We start from the raw sequence: 25,485 nt of genomic DNA, 5'->3' as shown, positions 1-25,485 counted from the left end.
GGGTGCCTTTTGAGCGTATTGCCATGGATTTAGTGGGTCCCGTGGTAAAGTCAGCTAGAGGACACCAGTATATTTTGGTAGTCATAGATTATGCGACCCGCTATCCTGAGGCTGTACCCTTAAGAAACACTGCATCTAAAACAATTGCACGTGAGTTGTTTTATATGTTCTCTAGGACTGGGATCCCCAAAGAAATCCTAACTGACCAAGGTACGCCATTTATGTCAAAACTGATGAAGGAATTATGCAAACTATTTAAAGTCTCACACATCCGTACCTCTGTATACCACCCCCAGACGGACGGATTGGTGGAGAGATTTAATAAAACTTTGAAACATATGTTGAAGAAAGTGGTGGGAAAAGATGGTCGTGACTGGGATCATTTATTACCCTACCTCATGTTTGCTATTAGGGAGGTGCCCCAAGCATCCACAGGGTTCTCACCATTCGAGTTGGTCTATGGTCGTCACCCTAGGGGTCTACTGGACATTGCAAAAGAGACATGGGAGAGTGAGTCCACCCCATACAAGAGTGTTATTGAGCATGTAGCACAAATGCAGGACCGTATAGCCACTGTAATGCCCCTGGAAAGGGAACACCTCCAGAGAGCTCAAGAGGCCCAAAGTAGAATTTACAACCGGTCCGCAAGAATCAGGACATTCAACCCAGGCGATAGGGTCCTTATATTAGTCCCCACTGTTGAGAGTAAATTCTTAGCGAAGTGGCAAGGTCCTTATGAAATTGTTGAAAAGATCAGTGAGGTGAACTACAAGGTGCACCAACCAGGTAGAAGGAAGCCTTTCCAAGTTTATCACATAAACTTGATCAAGCCCTGGAAAGACAGGGAATCCTTGGTGGCGACAAATACTGTTAATAATTTGTCACCACCAATCCCTCCAGTCAAAGTAGGTGATGCTCTATCAGTGTCACAGAAACAGGAGGCTCTGGAATTTTTACAGAAAAACAAAAACAAGTTCTCTGACCTCCCAGGGCGTACCCACCTCATCCATCATCACATTGAAACTGAGCCTAGAAGCAGAGTAAACCTAAAGCCCTATAGGATACCGGAGGCACGTAGAAAAGCCGTATCTGACGAGGTAAAACGTATGCTTGATCTGGGGGTAATTGAGGTGTCACAGAGTGAATGGTCCAGCCCGATTGTGCTAATCCCAAAGCCCAATGGAACTTGGAGGTTCTGTAACGATTTCAGAAAGTTGAATGAGATCTCCAAGTTCGATGCTTATCCTATGCCCAGGGTAGATGAGTTGATTGAGAAGTTAGGTAACGCCAGGTACATAACCACCCTCGATCTCACAAAGGGCTACTGGCAGATTCCACTTTCTGGCGAGGCTAAAAAGAAAACTGCATTCTCCACCCCTGATGGGCTATTCCAGTATGTAGTGATGCCATTCGGGTTACATGGAGCGCCTGCAACTTTCCAGAGGTTGATGGACTTGATTCTGCGACCACATTGGGATTACTCAGCCGCCTACCTCGATGATGTGGTCATTTTTAGCCCTGATTGGGAAAGTCACCTCTGTAAGGTACAGGCCGTGTTGGATACCATAAGTGATGCAGGATTGACCATAAATGCCGAGAAGTGTGCTCTAGCCCTAGAAGAGGCCAAATATCTGGGCTACATTGTTGGGAGAGGATTGATTAAGCCACAGCTAAATAAAATTGAGGCAATACAGAATTGGCCTAGACCCCTGACAAGGAAACAGGTTAGAGCTTTCCTGGGTATTACCGGTTATTACCGTAGATTTGTGCCGAACTTTGCCTCAGTTGCTGCTCCACTAACTGACTTGACAAAGGGCGGAAAGACAGCAATGGTCACGTGGACCCCAGAGGCCGAGAAGGCTTTCCAAAGCCTTAAGTCTGCCTTGTGCCAACCACCTGTGTTAGTTACCCCCAATTTCAGGCGAGAATTTCTGGTCCAGACAGATGCCTCTAACACAGGCTTAGGTGCAGTACTCTCACAAGTAGTGAATGGTGAGGAGCATCCGGTGACGTACTTGAGTAGAAAACTAACCCCGGCCGAGAAAAATTATGCCATTGTGGAGCGAGAATGTTTGGCAGTGAAGTGGGCCCTAGAATCTTTAAAGTATTACTTGCTAGGCAGGAAATTCAAGTTGGTGACAGACCATGCCCCCCTAACATGGATGAAGTTAAACAAGGAGAGAAATGCAAGAGTGACTAGATGGTTTCTGTCCTTACAAAACTTTAATTTCACTGTGGAACACAGGCCAGGGAAATTACAGGCAAATGCTGACGCATTGTCGAGGGTGAGTTGTCTGTGGGGACAAAAGGCTCAGCCCTCCGGTCTGAAAAAGAGGGGGGGGGTATGTAGACATGTCACTGGAGAAGTGGTTGAGGGGGTGTACATCTCACCTAGGTTGCTACACAGTGTGAGATGGTAAGTCCAGGATGGATCAGTTTCTCAGCAGCAATATGCTGCTGAGTTGTTATTTAATCTTGCCGGGCCTGGGTTTATATGGAATGGCAGGTAGGTTTGGTAGAGGGACCTGTCATTCCACACCCCCCATCCCTCGTTCCAGTTCTGGGTTTTGGATCAGGTGAGCTTTGATCCTAATTAGCCTGGGAAGGTAAAGGCTCTGCGGGCCTGCAGGTGTTTTGCTCTCAGCCAGGGAAACGAACAGTCTGTGTGTTTGAGGAAGCTGCAAGCACAGCCACTGCTGGAGCTAAAATCCACCCTGCGATATCCAGGCGAAAGACGCTGTGTTTATAAGTGTCAGATAGGTGAGAAGAACCTGTTTAGTAAGCGCCCAGCCGGGCTAGGTTGTTTGTTTTTGTTATTACTTTGTTCCTGTTATACACAAGAAGCACGGTGTTGCTGTATATTTTGTTTGTTGGACTGTTTGTACCAAGAATAAACGCCAAGGTCTGCTTTATCAAGTCCAAGTCTGCTGTGAACTGTGTCCAAACACACCCTACCCCGGGAAGATCCCCTACAGTCCGCAGTCTCTGGTAATCTTGTGCAGTATGTCCGCAGTCTCTGGTAATCTTGTGCAGTATGTCCGCAGTCTCTGGTAATCTTGTGCAGTATGTCCGCAGTCTCTGGTAATCTTGTGCAGTATGTCCGCAGTCTTTGATAATCTCGTGCAGTATATCCGCAGTCTCTGGTAATCTCATGCAGTATGTCCACAGTCTCTGCTAATCTCATGCAGTATGTCCGCAGTCTCTGGCAATCTTGTGCAGTTTATCCGCAGTCTCTAGCAATCTTGTGCAGTATGTCCGCAGTCTCTAGCAATCTTGTGCAGTATGTCCGCAGTCTCTAGCAATCTTGTGCAGTATGTCCGCAGTCTCTGGTAATCTTGTGCAGTCTGTCTGCAGTCTTTGATAATCTCGTGCAGTATATCTGCAGTCTCTGGTAATCTCGTGCAGTATGTCCGCAGTCTCTGGTAATCTTGTGCAGTATGTCCGCAGTCTCTGGTAATCTCGTGCAGTATATCCGCAGTCTCTGGTAATCTCGTGCAGTATGTCCGCAGTCTCTGATAATCTCACGCAGTATGTCCGCAGTCTCTGGTAACCTTGTGCAGTATGTCCGCAGTCTGGTAATCTCATGCCGTTTGTCCACAGTCTCTGGTAATCTCCTGCAGTATGTCTGCACTCTCTGACCCTCTCCTGTAGTATGTGTATTAATGTGCCACTTTACTTGCTCAATGACATTTCAGTTAGAGAAAGGGTTTGTCTTTGCAAATTTGTTTGTTGATGCACTTTAATTAATATAATAATTTAAAAAAAAAATTCGGAATGTAAATCGAGTTTTTTATAAAAAAAATAAAAAATAAATCGCAGATTTTTTTTGGGGGGGAAATCGCCCAGCCCTAGGATAACCATGATCTTCTGGGTCCTGCTTGGGTTCCGTACAAGTGGCTCCCCCCCTGCACAGAGAATACAAGGGGGTCACTGGCTCACAACACACCACCAGTCACAAAAACGCCTTGTATTTTTTCCATTGAATAGAAGAGGTTCTCTGAGTGGATGAGGAGGAGATTGTGACACCACCTCACCTTAATATCATGTCCATTCCAAGAAAATCTTGTATACATTGAGGCTTGGTTCACACTGGAACCAGCTGCGGATCGCACAGGAATGCACAGGAACACTGTGTGAATCCCATTCTCCGGTTCAGGGACGAATCAGGGGCGAATCTTTGCCTGAATTCGGCCCTGAAACTGAGCCAAAGACGCAAAGTGTCCCGGAGATATGTGAACCGGCTCCATAGAGAGAAAACCTGCATCCAGTTCACATAGGTGTGAACCCAGCCTAAAAAAAAAATACAAGGCATACTGTGAATAATGGCAGTGCTGAGCCAGTGAGTGACCTCCTGTGGTCAGTATGCAGTGGGTAGCAGCTCTGCACAGGACACTGAAGATTGTGGCTTTCACTATAGTAGTGCCGACCACTAAAGTGACTGACTGCCAACTTCTACAGTGGTCCATCAGGTATACTCAAGCCAAGTGCACGCTAGCCATTCTGGCCAAATTGCTTTTCAGAGTGTGGCTAAGCAGCCTCTGTCAGGTGTTCAGGAGGCAATCCTCCCACCTTCTGAATGCCTTTTTTTTTTTTTGCCAAACCACAATTTACAAAAGAGACTAATGCATTTGGCTTATGCTTGCGACATGGCCCCACTGATTGGCCAAGGTTGACAGGAAGTGCCGATAAGCTGTGTTAAATTTGCTGCAGCGCAAATGTAACTTTGTATTAAATATCTGTAGTTAAGCTTTAATTCATGAACACATACATGCACACAGGTGAAGGTGAGATACAACATTCTTTTCTTTCAACTGGATATGTAAGAAATTATATACATATCGCATAGAACGTGTAATGCATATAAAGGCAGCATTGTATAATGTGCACAATGCAAGTTCTACGTTCCAGAGTAGCAGTAGACAGACAGCAATAACAAGAATACAACATGTAGCAGATACATTACCAGCCATTACTCCTCTGTATTACCCTGAACAGTCTGATTGTCGTAAAGCAGGAAGTAGAAAGTACAAGGTCTGGGCGGCGAGGTCTGGGCGGTGACTTAGTGCTGTATAGAACTTGAAGGACTTGTTAGCAGCTGCATTTTTCTTTCACTCTTGATAATTAGCAGCTGTGGCTGGTGTACTGCCAGTGTTTCATATGCCTGCAAAAACTAAATTGTTCTAAAATAAATATTAGGAATGAACACTCAAGTCCCGTTAAACTTTTCAAAATTAGATATAAAATCAAAAAATACCCCTAAAAATAAAAAAATAAAATCAAAAAAAATTTACTAGCTGCTGTGCAACAATCCAAATAAATAAATAAAATATGCAAAACACAAGTGACAAACCCTTAATAAAAATACATATAGTATATGCATCAATCATCAGTGCATGAGACCCTACATAAATTCATACAAAAATATCTAATACATCTGAAATAATGATTCTAATAGAACTCCATACATATAACATACAAAATAGTAATTAATAATAATAAAAGACCTTCAAACCAGGTCTTCTGCTCCTGCCGAAGTTTACGAACAAAATACGTTGGGCGGAACCAGAACTACGTAGAAGCCCCACACATATTCACCTATGACATGGGTGCTCAATAGGGATGAGCTTCGTGTTCGAGACGAACGTACGTTCGACTCGAACATTGGCTGTTCGGCCGTTCGGCGAATTCCGAACGTTTGGGCCGTTCGCGTCAAAATTCGAGTGACGCGCGCGCGGACCACAATGCACTGCGGTGGCGCAGTGCATTGCTGCCCCATGATTGGCCAAGCATGCACTGTGACCCCGCATGCTTGGCCAATCGCAGCGCCGGCAGCGAGGAGAGCCATGATTGGCCACAGGCATCCTGCCTGTGGCCAATCATAGCTCAGGCTGTGTAGTGCACGCCCCACACTATATAAGGCCGCCTTTGAGGCGGCTTCGTGTAGTGTGTTACTTAGCATCTGAAGCAGTGGGTGTTCTGTGTACCTTCAACACAGTACACACCAATCGTTTTTGGCTGATTTCCTATCTTGCTGCTGTGTAGTGGTTGTTGTCTGTGCCCTGACTGCAGTATACACCACTATATTCACCTCACCTATATAGCTAGTGATCTAGCTTTAACCACTTAACAACTGCCCATTGCCGATTAACGGCTTCAGGGGGGTTGTTTAACTCTGAGAGGCCGTTAATTAACGGCCTCCCAGAATTCTGCTCTCGCGTGCCCCGAGGTGTGCGCACTCGAGAGCATCCGTGACCGCCGGGTCGCATCACGGATCACGGTAAACGGCCGCTCATAGCGGCCGTTTACCACGTGATTGCTCCGTCAAATGACGGAGTGATCACTTGGAAACAAACCGGCGTCATGTTATGACGCCTGTTCCTCCCTCCCCTCTCTGTACCGATCGGTACAGCGGAGGGAAAAGAGATCGGTGTCAGCAGCGATGTGGGCTGCATCTGCAGTGCCCACATCGCTGCTCACCGAATTTAACCCCTCAATTCCCTGCCAATACTCTGCAATACCAGTGCATACTCTGCAGTACCCTGCCATTACTCTGCAGTACCCTGCCATTACTCTGCAGTGCAGTACCCTGCCATTACTCTGCAGTGCAGTACCCTGCCATTACTCTGCAGTACCCCCCATTACTCTGCAGTAACCCCCATTACTCTGCAGTACCCGCCATTACTCTGCAGTACCCCCAATACTCTGCAGTACCCTGCCATTACTCTGTAGTACCCCCCAATACTCTGCAGTACCCTGCTATTACTCTGTAGTACCCCGCCAATACCCCGCCAATACTCTGTAATACCCTGCCATAAATTGCCATACCCAGCCATACTCAGAGATACCCAGCAATACTCGGTGATACCCTGAAATACCCAGCCATAGACGCCCCCCACCCCTCACCGCCCTCCGGTGCTTCTACCAACTCGCCAGTACGATCAAAGCCAGAATCTTTTTTTTATTTTTTATTTCAGGCTTCCCAGCCTAGAGGTGAGATGTGGAGTCATATTGACCCCCCAGATTTCACTGTAAAGAGGACCTGTCACCCCATATTCCTATTACAAGGGATGTTTACATTTCTTGTAATAGGAATAAAAGTGATCAAAAATATATTTTTGGGGAAAAAAATGTCAAACTAACATAAATAAAGTAAAATGAACAATAAAAAAATAAAATAAAAATTAAAGCGCCCATGTCCCCATGTGCTCGCATGTGCCACACATGTGAGGTATCGCCGAGAATGTTAGAGCGAGAGCAATAATTCTAGTCCTAGACCTCCTCTGCAACTCAAAACATGTAACCAGTAAAAAAAAAAAAATTAAAGCGTCGCCTATGGGGATTTTTTAAGTAGCGTCGTTTGGCGCCATTCCACGGGCATGTGCAATTTTGAAGAGTGACATGTTTGATATCTATTTACTCAGCATAACTTCATCTTTTTCACTTTATGCAAACATTGGGCTAACAAGTGGTTAATAATAGAGCTTGCAGTCAGTAGTGTTAGGAGATAGTGCGTGCTGTCTGCGTGCTCTGTACCCAGTACATACCGCTATAATATAGGGCAGGCCCCTACTTTCAAACATCCAACTTACAAACATCTCCTACTTGCAAACGCAAGGAGACAGCAGCAAGTGAGATGAAAAAAGATGGACGACAAAACAAAATTATACAGGGGTCATAACCCTTCCCTATGTTTTCCAAAAAGCTTAAAGATAGTTTTTTTGACTGGAGCTACACTTTAAAAATGTACCGGTTGAAAATGACAAACAGATTCAACTTAACACAACAAACCTACACAGTCCCTGTCTTGTTTGCACCGCCTGTATACTGCTGTTCTGAGTATATAGGGCCTGGGGGCCACACGCATTTCCTTTTTTTAATATGGGTACAGGGTTCCCCTTAATATGCGTACAAGACCCAAATAGGCTGGTAATGGGCAGGGAGGGCTACCCATGCCATGTTTCTCAATGATTTTCAACCATATTGCAGGAACCAGATATAACATTAAAACCGCAAGCAGTTTTAAATGGTGTTATTTCCGTTTAATGTCATTTTGTGCAGGGACTGTTCTAAACACGGGAAACACGTGGCACTTCACAGGCATACTACAGACACCCCGCAGGCACCATATTTAAAGGAATATTTCACTTTTTTTTTTCACTTTAATCGTCATTAAAATCAGTGCTCCCGCCAAAACGTCAGTTTTTAAAACTTTTTTTTGCAGTGACCCATGTCCCCTGAGGCAGGAGGCAGGTCGCCAAACCCTTTTTAGGACACTATCTTGCATATTAGCCGTTAAAATTAGCACTTTCCAATTCGAACGTTCGAGTCCCATAGACTTCAATGGGGCTCTAACATTCGTACCGAACGCGGGGGTCGTTCGCAAGTTCTGGTGCGAACCGAACCGGGGGGGTGTTCGGCTCATCCCTAGTGCTCAACCTGTAACTATCCAGATATTGTGGAGCTACAAGTTCCATGAGGCATTGTAAGGCTGACAGTTATAAGCATGGCTCCCAAAGGCAGAGGCATGATGGGACTTGGAGTTCTGAAACATGCAGTGGGCCACAGGTTGAGCACCCATGAGCTATGAAGTGGAACAGCTGCAACATACACTATATTACCAAAAGTATTGGGACGCCTGCCTTTACACACACATAAACTTAGCATCCCAGTCTTAGTCTGTAGGGTTCAATATTGAGTTGGCCCACCCCTTGCAGTTGTAACAGCTTCAACTCTTCTGGAAAGGCTGACCTCAAGGTTTAGGAGTGTGTCTATTGGAATGTTTGACCATTCTTACAGAAGCGCATTTGAGAGGTCAGGCACTGATGTGGATGAGAAGGTCTGGCTCGCAGTCTCCGCTCTAATTCATCCCAAAGGTGTTCTATTGGGATGAGGTCAGGACTCTGTGCAGGCCAGTCAAGTTCCTCGATCCAAAACTCGCTCATCCATGTCTTTATGGACCTTGTTAGTGCACTGGTGCGCAGTCATGTTGGAACAAAAAGGGGCCATGCCCAAACTGTTGCCACAAAGTTGGGAGCATGAAATTGTCCAAAATGTCTTGGTATGCTGACGCCCTAAGAGTTCCCTTCACTGGAACTAAGGGGCCAAGCCCAACCCCTGAAAGACAACCCCACACTATAATCCCATAGCTCCCAACTCTCCCTGATTTCAAGGGACTGTGCCTGATTTAGAACAAAGTCCATTTGTCCCTCTTTCTTCCTCACTTTTCCCTCATTTTTGTCTCATCTATATAATTGTATATAAAATGCACTTTTTATCTTTCAAAAAATTTTCCCCAGTGCTAAACCTTTCATCTTATTTCTAAATTGCTGCATTTGTAAATTTCAAAAGCCAGTATAAAGGAATAGTGGTGGTAAAAAATACACTTGCAGGTTTAACTAATCATTTTGTTTGCAGCTTAGACGACTTAGCAGACTGTAGGTCAGTCGGAAGAGCAGGGTGGTAGGCAGGTACCTTGTGACAACAGGCAGAGTAGCAGAGTCGGCAGGCTGTATCATACACAGACAGGATTGAACGGGTACAGGGCACAGACAGGAGTGTGGTCAGGAAACAAGCCGGGTGTCCGAAACCATGAATCCGACTGAGACAGAAGTACAGTTAAATCACACTTGTTTAGAAATAATAAAAAAAGGTAAACAGTAAACGTAGTCAAAACATAGCCAGAGCTCAGGAACGGGAACAGATAGTCAGACAAGCGAAAACCTTAGGGAGCCAGAGATGAGCGTAGTAGAAGAGCAAGCAGGATCTGGAGCCAGAAGGAATGTCAGCCAAGCAAGTCTTTAACAGGAACACAGGAGAGCGTCTCTAGAGATGTGACCAAGACAATGGCAGAGATCATCTGGACTGGACAGCTTAAGTAGGCAGGACTGATGAGTAGGATATCATCAACAGGTGATTCACTGCGGAGAGATAGGAGCTGGCAATTATCCGACAGCTGACCGGCCAGCTTTGAGAAGGAAGGGCTGAGCCCAGCCCTGCAGTACCCCCCTCCTCAATGACTCCTCCCCCTTGGAGGACCACCAGACTTGAGGGAAAAATGTCTATGGAAATCATGGAGGAGGACAGGGGCATGTACGTCCAAGGATGAGACCCAAGAGTGTTCCTCCGGACCGTACCATACCCTTTCCAATGCACCAGGTACTGTATTCACCCACGGAACCAACGGGAGTCAACAATGGACTGTACTTCATACTCCTCATGGTTCTCAACCTGTGCAGGGTGAGGACAAGACACTGAGGTGGTAAAGTAGTTGCAGACCAAAGGTTTTAATAAGGAGACATGAAAACACATTCCAAATATGCATATTAGAAGGAAGGTCTAATGTGTAAGCCACTGGGTTAATCCTGGGAAGAATACAGAAAGGCCCAATAAACAGAGGTGCGAACTTCAGAGAGGGAACACGAAGTCGGAGGTTGCGAGATGACAGCCAGACCCTGTCCCAAACCTGGTAGGAAGGCTCAGGCATGCGTTTCAAGGAGTCTGTATGTATTATTAGCATGTCACAAAGCCTCCTGGACTTGTGCCCAAGTGGAAGGAAGACCACAGAGATGCTCCTCTAACGCAGGAATACTCTGTGGAACAAATGAGTCAGGCAACATGGAAGGTTGAAAACTATAGTTCGCCATAAACGGGGACAATCGGGAAGCAGAATTTAAGTCACTATTGTGATCAAACTCCGCCCATGATAAGAGGTCTGACCAGTTTTTATGATGGTCAGAAATATAGCAACGTAGGAATTGCTCCAAGGACTAATTGGATCGTTCGGCGGCCCCATTAGACTGCGGGTAATACGTAGAGGAGAAAGCAAGCTGAATTCCCAACTGTGCACATAAGGCTTGCCAGAAGTGGGACACAAACCTTGGGTAATCCATGTAAGCATAAGACCTCCCGAGCAAAAATGGAAGCCCGTTCCTTAGAAGTGAGCAACTTCTTAAGTGGAATACAATGGGATCTTTTTGAGAACTGGTCAACCAATATAAGGATAACTGTGTTGCCCTGGGAGTTGGGTAACTCCACAATGAAATCCATAGACCGGTGGGTCCAGGGCCTCTCTCCATTGGGTATGGGTTGTAGGAGGCCTACTGGAAGGTGTTGTGGAGTCTTAATCTGAGCACACACAGAACAGGCAGCTACGAAGGCGGTTACATCAGCACGTAGACTAGGCCACCAGAATTGTTGGGAAATGGCCCAAAAGAGTTGATTTTTCCCAGAGTGGCCAGCAGCCTTGGGAGAATGGTAAGTCTGGAGCACAGCAGTAAGGAGACTCTCTGGGACAAAGCAGGGGTCACAAGGTTTCTCAGGTAGAGCATGGACCCGAGAAGCAAGAATTTTGTCACCCAAAGGAGAAGTGAGACTGGTGCGAACCGTAGCCAGAATATGATCAGGAGGAATCACAGGGACCGGAACCGACTCCATCTTGGAAGTGGAGGAAAATTGTCGTGGCAAAGCGTCAGCCCTTACATTCTTAGTACCGGGTAAATGAGACAATGTAATTGAAACTAGACAAGAAAAAAGCCCATCGCTCCCTTCTTGGAGGGAGGCATTTAGCCTCAGACAAGAATGTGAGATTCTTATGGCCAGTAAGAATGAGAATCGGCACAGTGATAGCTTCGAGGAGATGTCTCCATCCTTTCAGGGCTAAAATGACTGCTAACAGTTCTCTGTCACCAATCTCGTAATTGCACTCCGCAGGTGACAATTTCTTGGAAAAGTAGCCACAAGTATGCAAAGCGCTCTCAGAGGTAGGAGGTTGAGACAGAAGGGTGCCAACTCCAGTCTCAGAAGCATCAACATCATGGATAAAAGGTAACATATGATCAGGATGTGCCAACACAGGAGCAGAAACAAAGGCAGCCTTGTGACTCTCAAAGGCCTTAGTGGACTCCGGAGACCAACTCTGTGGGTTACCGTCCTTTCTGGTCATATCAGTCAGGGGCTTGACCAGAGACAAGAAGTTACAAATAAACTTCTGATAATAGTTGGCAAAGCTAAGAAAATGCTGCAGAGGACGTAAACCCACGGGTTGGGGCCACTGTAGGACTGCTGAAAGTTTCTCTGGGTCCATCAAAAAAACAGTAGTAGAAATGACATAATCCAGGAATTTTAACTGTTCACGATGGAATTCGCACTTCTCCAATTTACACTAGAGATTATTCTCTCTTAGTTTATGAAGCACACGACAGACATCTGTGTGGTGGCTCTCCAGAAACTTGAAAAATATGGGGATATCGTCGAGATAAACCACCACACATAACTGCAACAAATCTCAGAGGACATCGTTAATAAATTCCTGGAAAACTGCCGAGATGTTACAAAGGCCAAAAGGCATTACGAGGTACTCATAATGGCCTGTTCTGGTATTAAACGCAGTTTTCCACTCATCGCCCTCCTTAATCCTCATCAGATTGTATGCCCCTCTTGAATCAAGCTTTGTGAAAACCGTTGGTCCCTTGAGGCTGTCAAATAACTCCGTAATCAACGGAATCGGATAGGCATTCTTAATCGTGAAACGATTGAGACCTCTATAATCAATACAAGGTCAGAGTTCACCACTCTTCTTCTTCACAAAGAAGAAACCAGCACCAGCAGGAGATGAGGATTTGCAGATGAAACCTCGAGAAAGTGTGTCTACAACCTAGTCTTCCATGGCCTTATTCTCCAAGGCTGACAAAGAGGTGCACAGGACCTGGCTACCTTATGGAAGCATGTTTTACTGCACTGTGGCGAGCCAATCTAAAGAGGGGTTGTGCGTCTGTAACAAAGGATAACCAACAAAGGATAACCAATAACCAGTGGAAACTCAGGTGAGGAAATAACTTGGAATTGGATTATCTTATGGTGACGAGCCCCTACGGCCTTGGGCAACGGAACAGTCTCATGACTCACATGGGCAGGCTGTAGAAGTCAGCATCAATGAATACATCGTTACATAGTAGGTGAGGTTAAAAAAAGTCCATCAAGTCCAACCTATGTGTGTGATTATATGTCAGTATTACATTGTAATAGATAGTATGATAGTATGCTATGCATACTAGCTCATTATGCCTTTGTCTTGCAGGTCTTTTTTTTTTCATGTGGGTTTACAACCACTTTAAGTGTAGCAATATGCACTACAATTGCAATGAACAGTTATTCCCTGCCCTATCTGTATATTATATTATCCCTCTAGTGTTACTAAACTGACATCATATTTATGAGCCCAACCAAAGGGATTGTGGGATTAGTAGTTCCACCAGATGGCTATTCCCCTGCATGGCTATACACCCGGACCACATATCCCAGGGATCTTTGCTACCATCAGGGAGATTGCTGGGAAGGTCTATAAAAGAAACCAGAGACCCGCCCCAGTGTCTCTTATTCCCGGGCCTCGTGTGTGATGGACCTCTCCATGCAGGGAGAGTGAGATTGCGGCCTACCACGTGGGTGTATACCATTGCTGCCTGACCGAGAAGGGGTTCAGCGCTGCCTGCTGTTCATCGGACATCTGACCAGCACCTACTTGACCATACAGCAACCCACGCATCGCGTTCCGGGTTTGGGTGATCATCACAAGCGGGTCCACAGTCGGGACATCTATTCGGGAGTCGCTATCTGGAAGGCGCTTGATTGGCCTGGTCGTTGGCGAGAGGTCAATTGCCACCTTTGCAAGTCTTTCCTTGGTTGTTTTACTGGGACACTGTGTACAGACAGCTTTACTTTGGGAACACTTCACTGCACTTCTATTCAAACACTGAAATAGGCATCGTTAGCTGCAGTAAGCACAAGACAGCTGCTGCTAACAAAGCAAACAGAATATTGGCATGCATTAAAAAGGGGATCAACTCCACAGATAAAATGATAATTCGCCTACTCTACAAGACTCTGGTTCGGCTGAAACTAGAGTATTCTGTCCAGTTCTGGGCACCAGTCCTCAGGAAGGATGTACTGGAAATGGAGCAAGTACAAAGAAGGGCAACAAAGCTAATAAAGGGTCTGGAGGATATTAGTTATGAGGAAAGGTTGAGGGCACTGAACGTATTCTTTCTGGAGAAGAGACACTTGAGAGGGGATATTATTTCAATTTATAAATACCGTACTGGTGATCCCACAATAGAGATAAAACATTTTCGCGGAAGGGAGTTTAACCGCTTCCCGCCCGCCCTATAGCCGAATGACGGCCTTAGGGCGGGCGGCTCCTACGCCTGGCCGTCCCTGGACGGCCTGGTGTTTACTTCCGCGATGCGCGCCGCCGCGGGTGCGCATCGCGGAAGTTCTGTGTTTGCCGTGTCCCCCGGGGACAGGCAAACACAGATCGCTGTAAACGGCCAATCACAGCGGCCGTTTACAGCGTGATCGGCGTGTCCAATGGGAAATGATCTCATATGTAAACATATGAGATCATCTCTCAGCGCCGCTCTCCCTCCTCACACAGACAGCGTGTGAGAGGGGAGAGAAGAACGGCTGCAGCAGCCGTTAGTGTACAAAAGAAAAAAAAAAAAAAAAAAAGTGTAAAAAAAAGTTAAAAAAAGTGCCATCCTCCCCCAGATCCATCCTCCCCCAGATCCATCCTCCCCCAGAGCCATCCTCCCCCAGTGCCACCCCCCCCCCCCCCCCCAGTGCCATGCCCCCCCCCCAGTGCCATGCCCCCCCCAGTGCCATCCTGCCCCAGTGCCATCCGCCCCAGTGCAATCCACCCCACCCCAGTGCCACCTGCCCGCAGTGCTATCTGTCCCCAGTGCCACCTGTTGTCAGTGCCATTTGTCCCCAGTGCCATGTATAAGTGGCATCTGTCAGTGCCACGTGTTATTAGTGCCACATAGTGCCATCTGTCATCAGTGCCACGTATTAGTGCCATCTGTCATCAGTGCCACGTATCAGTGCCATTTGTCATCAGTGCCACCTGTCAGTGTCACGTGCCATCTGTTGTCAGTGTCACGTGTCATCAATGCCACTTATCAGTGCCATCTGTCATCAGTGTCACGCGTCATTGGTGCCACGTATTAGTGCCATCTGTCACCGGTGGCACGTATTAGTGCCACGTGTCATCAGTGCCACGTATTAGTGCCACGTGTCATCAGTGCCACGTATTAGTGCCACGTGTCATCAGTGCCACGTATTAGTGCCACGTGTCATCAGTGCCACATATTAGTGTCATCTGTCATCATTGCCACGTATCAGTGCCATCTGTCATCAGTGTCACGTGTCATTGTCCTGGTATTTCAAAAGTGTAATAAGTAGTCAACAAGTTAGATGTGTAATTTATGCTTCTAGAACACGTGATGGCGCTCCCTGCATGTTGGGCCTCTCTATGTGGCCAGGCTGTGAAAAAGTCCCACACATGTGGTATTGTAATACTCAGGAGGAGTAGCAGAATTTTTTGGGGGGTGTCATTTGTGGTATACACATGCCACGTGAGAGAAATAACCTATTACAATGACAATTTTGTGGAGAAAAATAAAAAAAATGAAAAATCTTCATTTTGCAAAGAATTGTGGGAAAAAAATGACAACATCAAAAAGCTCACCATGCCTCTTACTAAATACCTTGGAATGTCTACTTTCCAAAAAGGGTTCATTTGGGGGGTATTTGTACTTTCCTGACTTGTTCGGGTCACAAGAAGCGAGATAGGCCACCAGTACATCAGATGTGATCAATTTTGTGCGATTCGCACCACAGCTTGTAGACTCTATAACTTTCACAAAGACCAAATAATATCCACTAATTTGGGTTATTTTTACCAAAGACATGTAGCAGTATAAATTGTGGCCAAAATGTATGAAGAAAAATTAATAATTTGCATAATTCTGTCACAGAAACATAGAAATATGCGTTTTTTTTCAAAATTTTCGGTCTTTTTTCATTTATAGCGCAAAAAATAAAAACCCCAGAGGTGATCAAATACCACCAAAAGAAAGCTCTATTTGTGGGAAAAAAAGGACACAAAATTCATTTGGGTACAGTGTTGCATGACTGAGTAATTGTCATTCAAAGTGTGAGAGCACCGAAAGCTGAAAATTGGTCTGGGCAGGAAGGGTGTTTAAGTGCCCAGTAAGCAAGTGGTTAACAAGACACGTGGCCACTCATTAGAATTAAAAAAAAAGAGGTTTAACCTTAAACTACATAAAGGGTTCTTTACAGTAAGAGCCGCAAGGATGCGGTGGTCTCAGCGGGGAGCATCAATAGTTTAAAAAAACTATTAGATAAGCACCTGACCGACCGCAACATACAGGGATATAACAATGTAATACTGACATATAATCACACACATAAGTTGGACTTTTTTCAACCTCACCTACTATGTAAACAGGGCCGGACTGGGAGAAAAAAAACAGCCCTGGAAATTTTTTTATAGCAGCCCCACAGCATTATTATACCAGCCCAACAGCATAATGTCATTATTTTCTTGTTCATGAAAGGAAAAACCATACGTTTTAAAGCACATTTGATGAAGAGTGTATTATATATGAAGGGCTTATATATATATGCAAATTCCAGTTAAAAGTGGTCAATCATCAAGAGGGACCCCAGGAACTCAGAACATGGGGGGGGGGGGTCACCTTCTGCAGAAAGAATACACTAAGGTAAGGGGGGGTGGGTTACTAATATAAGGGGGAAACCCTTTATATCAGTGCCCCCTTACATTATCCTATTCACTCCCCCTTACATCAGTGACCTCCTCTCAGGTGCTCTGTGCAGGGCTCAGTCAGTCGGCTCCAGCTTGGTGGCTCTGGTTTTATCCTATAGTCTCCTCTCCACAGTCCACACAAGTCTGATTTCTCCCATGACCCCCATCCTGGCGGCGTTCCCACTCTTGACTCCTCTCCAGACTCCCTCAGAGACTGCAGACATGATATAGGAGATGGTCAGAGACTGCAGACTTGATGCAAGAGATCAAAGCAGCCTCACTATGCCCACCAATGCAGCCTCACTATGCCCACCAAATGCAGCTTTACTCTGCCTGTGAATACAGTCTCACTGTGCCCACAAATGCGGCCTCACCATGCCCACCATTGCAGCCTCACTGTGCCCATCAATGCAGCCTCACTGTGCCCATCATTGCAGCCCCTCCTGTGCCCTATGTCCCAGTCTGCAGTCCCTGTCTGTGGGAAGGTGTGTTGTTGATGCTCGGTACGGTACCTTGCATGCAAGCAGGATATCCATGACGGCCAGCAGCAGGCAGGGTCTGTTCTCATTTTGGATGGGGACGGTGCCTCTTCCAGAGGATCTGTTTGCTGTGAGATGGAGTGGTTCCTGGCCACCTGCACCTTCAGCCGTCCTCATTTTCCGGCCCCAGTCAGCCTGTCCTCTGGTTCTGGGGAAGTGGAGAGCACTGGGTGGGAGGTGGAGAGAAGGGAAGCAGAGAGTACTGGCAGGGTTGGAGAACACATGGGTGGGGGCAAAGAGCAGGGGGGAGTGGAGATCACAGGGGTAGGAAGTGGAGAGCACTAGGGGGGGCAAAAAGAACAGGAGCGGAGAGCACGGTAGGCTGAGAGCACTGGGGGGGGGGTAATAGTGTGGGGTGGCGAAGAGCACTGGGGGGGGCAGAAAAACAGGGGTGGAGAGCACGGGGGCTGGAGAGCTACAAGGAGCAGGGGGGAGTGGAGAGCAATGGGGGGGAGCTTCAGAGCACCAGTGGGGGTCAGAAAGAATAGGGGTGGAAAGCACAGGGGACTGGAGAGCACATGGGTGGGGGGAGTGGAGAGTACAGGGGTGGAGAGTGCTGGGGAGGGGAGCCAAAAAGAACAGGGGTGGAGAGCACGGCGGGTAGAGAGCACTGGGGGGCTGGAGAGTGATGGGTGGAGCTTGGGAGCACCAGGGGGCCAGAAAGAACAGGGGTGGGGAGAATGAAGGGCTGGAGAGCACTGGGGTGGGGGCTGAAGAGTGATGGGGAGAGCTGGAGAGCACTGGAGGTGAGAAAGAACAGGGAGAAGAGCACGGGGGAAGTGGAAGGCACTGGGGGGAGTGGAGAGCACTGGGGGAGAGAAAGAACAGAGGGGAGAGCACTGGGGGGAGTGGAGAGCACTGGAGGAGGAGAAAGAACAGGTGGGAGAGTACTGGGGTGAGTGGAGAGCACTGGGGGGAGAAAGAACAGGGGGGAGAGCACCGGGGGGAGTGGAGAGCACTTGGGGGGGAAAAACAGGGGCAAGGAGCACTGGGGGGAGTGGAGAGCACGGGGGGACGGGGGAGAGCACTGGGGGGAGTGGAGAGCACCGGGGGGAGAAAGAACGGGGGGGAGAGCACTGTGGGGAGAAAGAACAGGGGGGAGAGAACTGTGGGGTGGCAGGAGAGTGTGGTGGGGAGGAGAGCACTGGGGGGGTGGCAGGGAGCACAAGGTGAACTGGGGGGGGGGGCAGTAAAATAAGTTGGATAGGAGAATCGGCAGGGGGGCTGCATATAGAGGAAATGAGCTTTCTATATTCCTTCATGCAGCTGTTGAATGCTCGATTCTCTTCCTCTCACTCCTGCAAGCATTCGGCGGCTGCATGGAGGAATATAGAAGGCTCATTTCCTCTATATGCAGCCCCCCCCCCCCCCCCATCGATCCTCCTATCCAGGTACACAGGGTGGACTGTACAGGCAGCATCTCCTCCTATGGATCACACAGAGCTGGCTGGCTCTGTGTCCGGTGACCACGCTGTAACACAGCCCTGCCCCCCTAGTCCGGCTCGTGTGATAGGCGGAATGTTGATTCTATCTACTATCACACGAGCCGGTCTTACAGCGTGGCCGCCCCAACACAGAGCCAGCTCTGTGATCTGCAGGAGAGAAATGCAGCAACTAAAAGCGGCCCCAGGGCAAGCGGCCTACCGGGAAATCTCCCGGTAGGCCAGTCCAGCCCTGTATGTAACTATATATACTACCACTCTACCACTCTGTTACTACACCTTATTGGATACAGTTGATGAGTGCCGACTCCCGATGAACACCATCAGATCAGCAATGGGGACATTCTGTCATTGCTACTTAAAGGGCCCATATACCATTCTTGTTTAGCTTCATCTCACATTAGGAAAAAGGTTGAACAGGCCAGCCTGTGTTTCTCTTTCTATAAGTATTGTCAAAATCTATGGTTAACTTTGCTTATCCTTTCAGGTTATGTTCAAGAGATTTTCCATTGTACATATGTATATATAGTATTCTGTTGCTGCAAACTGTCTTAACTGTTTTTTTCTGGGGGAATCATTCTACTGAGCTGGTTCTGTTATCCAAAGCTCAGTTGAACCATTACCCCTCTTGTACAACTATATCTTATCTGAACCATTCCAGTAAACGTTAACAGAATATAAACATATTGAGTGCTGTCTTATTACTCAAAGGTGTTGCAAAGATGTCTGAACCCAGAGTGTCAGGTGGGTTGGAATATTTACAGGGTCATGGCGATGCAGATGAGCAGGTAAATCCAAGCAGTCCCCAAGGGGGCCGTGCTACATAAGTCATGTGATTATTGAACTGGCAGCAGACCCTGGAATCAGTGCTTTTTTCTCTGATTCTGTGATCAATTTAAAAGAGATTATTCCTATTTTTCCTAATCTCAGGAAGAGCTTTAATTCTAATGCCACGTACACATGATCGGAAAAGCTGCCAGCAAAACTCTGATGAGAGCTTTTTGTTGGAAAATGCGACCGTGTGTATGTTCCATCAGTCTTTTGCTGGAGGAATTACAGCCAGAAAAAGATTGAGAGCAGGTTCTCTATTTTTCGGTCGGGAAAAGTTCCTATACAAAAATGCAATTCAGACACGCAAAAAATTACACATGCTCGGAAACAATTCGACGCATGCTCGGAGGCATTGAACCTTAATTTTCTTGGCTCGTTGTAGTGTTGTACATCACCACGTTCTTGACGGTCGAAAGTTCAGACAACTTTTGTGTGACCGTGTGTATGCAAGGCAAGCTTGAGCGGAATTCCATCGTAAAACCATCCATTATTTTTCGGACAGAAATTCCGCTTGTGTGTTGAAGACATTGGAAATCCCCAATAACAGCAACAACACGGGAATGGGTACTAGAGATGAACCACATAACGAGGATTGAAGCACGAGTAGCTATAGCAAATAATAATGACAGAAAGCTTAGGGAAGTTTGGGTCCCATGGAAAAAGTTTTCTGAATCTTCTCAGCTTTTATCTTTCTTGTGTTTGCCAGGACCCTCTCCACTGGATGCTATAATTATTATTTTGGGGTGCTTTTATGTTTTATTTCATTTTTCTTTTGTTTGTTCTGTTTTGTCTTGTCCTGTTTATTATTACATAAAAAATGACATTGATAGTGAATACTCTAGTATGTTATGTCCCCATTTGTGCACATTTTTTCTTCTTTTTGTTTCTCAATTGGATGTAGTACAAATAGAAATGTTGAAATATATTTATTTGGTTGGCCTATGTTTATTTAGGTCACGATCAAAAAGCATAGTTACCTCTTTTTTTTTTGTACAATGCCATCCTTTTCAATAAAGATATATTAAACCAGTTCCTGCGAGCACAAAATAGAACATGTATTAGCCTGTGCAGAGAAGTCCACCCAGAGAAGCCATCTTGTCTATTGGCATGCCCTTCCTTAAAGCTAGAGATTTTAAAGCCTGACTAGATGATCTAACTTTCAGCTTGCTACATTTGGCCATCTTTTTTAAGTGGTCATTGTAGGAAGGCACTAAGAAAGTGACTGGCTCTGTTAATCACAGAGGAGACAGAATGAATCTCTATACACACCAAGAATACAGTGGATCCCATTACACACAGTAGCGTAATTTTTTTTTTTGGAGGTTATTTGCATATACTTTGAACCTTTGCATTGATGTTTTGCGGAAGTAAAACCAGAAACATGCAGATAGATATATAGATAGATAGATAGTAACATAATCAGTGATTATTATCTATCTAATGTCTGAGGAAGGTGGACCCTGAAATGAGGTACTGCAAAATTGGGAATACACAGCAAAGTGGGGCTTATTTACTAAGATTGGAGAGTGCAAAATCTGGTGCAGCTGTGCATAGAAACCAATCAGCTTCCAAATTGTATTGTCAAAACTTAATTGAAGGAGATGCATCCATCCACAGCTGCACCAGATTCTTATTGCTCCAGTTTTTGTAAATCTACTCCAGTGAGACAGTGCAGATTAGTTTCAAAGTATCTCAAAAGTGGCTTACTGCTGTTGCTGCTCACTTCTAATCACACTTTTGTGGGCTTACCACATTGTATAGGTAGGATACAGAGATATTGTTAAGTTAGAAGTATTCTTTGATATTAAAGTCTGGACCAATGTTTGGTCACTGAGCAAAGGCCAATTAAGCCTCCAAAGTTTAGTTTTATGCTCCTGTTGAGGGAACAGTTGGGTCATGGTAAGAAGATGGTAATCTGTCAAAATCATTGGTTCAATGTAAGTTCTTTCTAGTATCAGTTCAGAATCAAAAAAGGTAGAAAAACTATAGAATATTTTTTTGTGGTGAGCCACGTAGAAAGTCTCTTTCCCTGGAATTGAGTGTACTCTGTGAGACATCAAGAGAAGGGGAGTCAAGTGATTTTTTACAAAATATTCTTAAGGGGTCTATGTATGATAATGGAATTGCTTGGATCTATAAGTAGGTTGAGGGGAAGGTTGAGATCTCCACCCTTTATGAAGACACAAAAATAAAAGGTTTGTAGTTTTTCACACATCAAGAACATTAATGGTACCTGTCTGAGGTCCAGGCCATAGATGTTCCCCAAGGTGACTGGTTTACTGTCAATCTTACTTTTCAAGAAAGAGTAGCATGCATCTGTAGGTTAAGACATTGCTGTTTCTTACTGGACGAGAAGAGCTTAATGTTCTTAGGCAGTGAATGCACCAGATGTCCTGACCCTTGAGAAAAAAGTATAAGGTTTGGAGGGGGCATCAAAAAAGCAAACGTAGATTGGACTGTGTGGTGTCAAGAGGCATTGTGATGTTTGGGGGGTCTAGCTTAGCTCCTGTAGCATGCCCTGAGAAGAAGTAGAAGTGGACATCCCTGGAATATTTACAGAGGAATCCCAAGGTTCATGGCAGTGGGTTACTATGAAACTCAAGGACCTATGTGATCCACATGCAGTAGCAAAAGAGGGGGAGGCTCAATCAGGCTAACAAGAAAAACAATTGCTCAATAACTTATCTAATGTCTGGATAACCAGTGTCAGAGTACACAGATGGCCACTGGCCACTCTCAAAAGAAGGGTTTCAGTGTGCTCCCAAGTCATCTTCTGGAGAGGGGTCCTAGTTGCCTCCCGTTTCTACTCTCTTTGTTAATGCACCTCTGAATTGGGAGCATTGGGAGAGTTGGTCTCAGCCGAAATGCATAGCATAGGTGATTGAAAGTCATAGTACCAATCGACCAGTGTGACATGTGGGATCAAGGCACTTTTTGCAGAACCAAGGCAGGTCCTCCAGTATTCTGGGGGAATCTGTTTAGCCCAGGTGAGGCACCAAAAGACAAAACAGGAATCGCCATCATTACTGGATGTGTTATTCTCATAGGATTATCGAAAAGCAGATGAAGAACTTGATGGTTGTACAGTTGGTGTAATAGCGGAGAAATCTTGGAAGTTTTCCTTTTACTTGAAAGCTTGTAAATCACTAGATTATATATTTTTAGGAGTGTCTGAATCTCTTTAGTGAAGTTGCAGTGCTTTGTGGGCCTTCTTTAACTCTATGGCAGATTCCTGCAGGAGTTCCAATAATTTGGTAAAATTCAATTGTAGGGCCAAATCAATCTGGTGAGGATCTACTGTTTCAGGGACTTTTCAGATCCTCAGATTTTTACATTGGCCACGATTGTAGAGATCTTAAAGGTTTCGTTGTGCCCCAATAAGTGGCTGCTGTAAGACTCAGAGATATGGTGCAGTTGCTGGTGTTATTAAACTGTGTAAAAACCATATATATGTTTAAGGTGTGCTTTACATCTAAAGTTTGCAATTGCCTTTTGTTCTGTTTTTTAAAACTCTATCCCTTTTGCAAGGCAATTGAGTCACCCTAAGCCCTTGTACACACGGTCGAACATTCCGACAACCAAATCCGTCGGATTTTGTCTGAAACTGTTGCATACACACAGTCGGACAAAGTTGTCAGAAAATCCGATCGTACTTAACGTGTTGATGTTATTTTGTTAGGACGGGACTACGTTCATGCTAGTAGCCAATAGCTTTGGTCTAGGAATTTGATCTGAGCATGCGTGGCACTTTGTCCGATCGGAATTCTCTACACATGATCGGACAAAGTCCGATCGGATCATGTTGTCGGAAAATTTTATAGCCCAGCTGGAAAACTTGGTCCGTTGGATACGCCGATGCAGCCCACACACTGTCGGATTATCCGACAACACGGTTCTATCAGACATTGTCTATCGGAATGTCCGACCGTGTGTACAAGGGCTAAAACAGGAAACATGGAGTCCCATGGAGCCACTTTTGCATGCACACACAGCTGTGATTGCAACTGTATGTGCATACACTACCTGCGTGCACCAACAAGCAGCCCTGAATCTAAACTCTAGCAATGCAGGTCACAACCCTGCTCTTCATCAAATTTGTTACTATGGCTCCTGAGGCAAAGTCTAGGAGGACAGGACGTGGAGAATGGGATTATGGGACATTTAGTACCAAGGAGGCTGATCATGTAACCTGCTCGGTGTGTGCTTCAAAACCAGAAGGTTGGCGGCACTGCAGAGTAATCTGGAAGCAGTGGCAGTGAAACATCTTGGTTAAAGTAGTTGCAAACCTCATACATGAAATATTAATAAAGCATATCCCTCTATAGTGTGTACTTGTCTCAGTTAAGAGTACTAAGTGTCCTTTCCATCTGCTGTGTCATTCCTCTGCTATCAGCATGGGTCACTTCTGACAAGTTTTTCTGACACCAAGAGAATAAAGGTAACAGGGGAGGGAGCTCCAGCACACAGACTGTGAATGACAGCCCCAACTCTGTTCCTGTGTTGAAGGTGGGTGTATCCCTTCCCTCCAATCAGCTGTCAAAGCTCTACTCAATTATAAATTCTGGACTTTGAACAGATTTAGAGAAGGGAATACAGCAGATAAACAGGTAAAGCCTGTGTAAGCCCTTGTACACACGGTCGGACATTCGGACAACAAAATCCGTCGGATTTTGTCCGAAACTGGTGTTGCATACACACGGTTGGACAAAGTTGTCGAAAAATCCGATCATTCGTAACGTGATGACGTTATTTAATTACGACAGGACTACGTTCAGGCTAGTAGCCAATAGCTTTGGTATAGGAATTTGATCTGAGCATGCGTGGCACTTTGTCCGATCGGTATTCTCTACAAACTATCGGACTTTGTTGGTCGGACATTCTGACGCAAAAAGTCCGATGAAGCCCACACAGGGTCAGATTATCCGACAACACGGTCCGATCGGACATTTTCCATCGGAATGTCTGACCGTGTGTACAAGGGCTAAGAGGATTTGTTTCATCTCTGTGTATCACCTGAGGATAGCAACTTCACTGGGGATATGTAAGGGTTTACAACCACTTTAAATCTTGGGTTAAATGTAAAAGAAAAAGACTGAGACCTCCATATTACTTTAACCACTTGCTTACTGAGCACTTAAACCCCCCCCTCCTGTCCAGACCTATTTTCAGCTTTCAGTGCTGTCACATTTTGAATGACAATTGCGCAGTCATACAACACTGTACTCAAATTAAATTTTTATAAATTTTTTTCCCACAAATAGAGCTTTCTTTTGGTGGTATTTGATCACCTTCTGCGGTTTTAGTTTTTTGTTTAAAAAAAATTGAAAAATACCAAATAAAAAAAATTATATTTTTGTTATAAAATTGTGTAAACTGGTAATTTTTCTCCTTCATTGACGTACGCTGATGAGGCGGCAGTGACGGGCACCGATAGGTGGCAGTGATGGGCACTGATTGCTTACACTGACAGGCAGCACTGCTAGGTGGCACTGATTGGCACCACTGGTGGGCACTGATAGGTGGCACTCATGGGCACTGGCAGGTGACAATAATAGGTGGCACTAGCAGGGGGTACTGGTGGCACAGAGGAGGCATCTTTATCTCTTTCCTCTCTGGGACCAATGTCTCTTTAACATAAGCCGGCGATCAGCTTTTTTTTTTTTTTCTCCTGACAGCGTTTTGGCGGCTATTGCCAGCAATGGCACCATCTGAATCAGTGTGATGCCATACCGATTCCCACTTCGGGTGCGATTTTCATAGACATCTGTGCAGAAACCCACACATATGTCTCTGAAATCGCCCCCAACGTCAAACTGACATGAGGGTATGAAATTGTACGAGTGCAGCTTTACTCACATGATTTCAATCCTGCAGCAGTGTGAACCTAGGGTAAAAGGTCAGATACCACGGAAGTCAGGGTGTATCTGATGTCCAGAGTCATATTGTAAGTCAGACATACAAGCATTTGTTTAAATATAAAATAGGCTGGGGGGGGGGGGCATGGCCTGGAGCGGCATGGGATAGGACGCTAGGGACCTGAGCTCCGCCAGCA

General features: G+C 45.8%; 1 protein-coding gene across 1 annotated transcript in view; it reads right to left on the bottom strand.

The window, feature by feature from the left end:
* The window catches only part of LOC143982175 (caspase-1-A-like), a 43,115-nt gene extending 37,936 nt beyond the window's left edge, over positions 1-5,179 (bottom strand). The window contains exon 1 of the mRNA XM_077480662.1: positions 4,964-5,179. Coding sequence (XP_077336788.1) covers positions 4,964-4,970 — 7 coding nt within the window. The 5' untranslated portion in view covers positions 4,971-5,179. The remainder of the gene's footprint in view (positions 1-4,963) is intronic.
* Positions 5,180-25,485: the final 20,306 nt, after the last annotated feature.

The sequence above is a fragment of the Lithobates pipiens genome, unplaced genomic scaffold (genome assembly GCF_037356315.1).
Source record: "Lithobates pipiens isolate NorthernLeopardFrog02 unplaced genomic scaffold, aLitPip1_a1.2 Scaffold_16, whole genome shotgun sequence".
In the NCBI taxonomy this organism is placed as follows: domain Eukaryota; kingdom Metazoa; phylum Chordata; class Amphibia; order Anura; family Ranidae; genus Lithobates; species Lithobates pipiens.
Note: the sequence above shows the minus strand (reverse complement) of the source record. Positions and strands in the feature narration are given on the sequence as shown.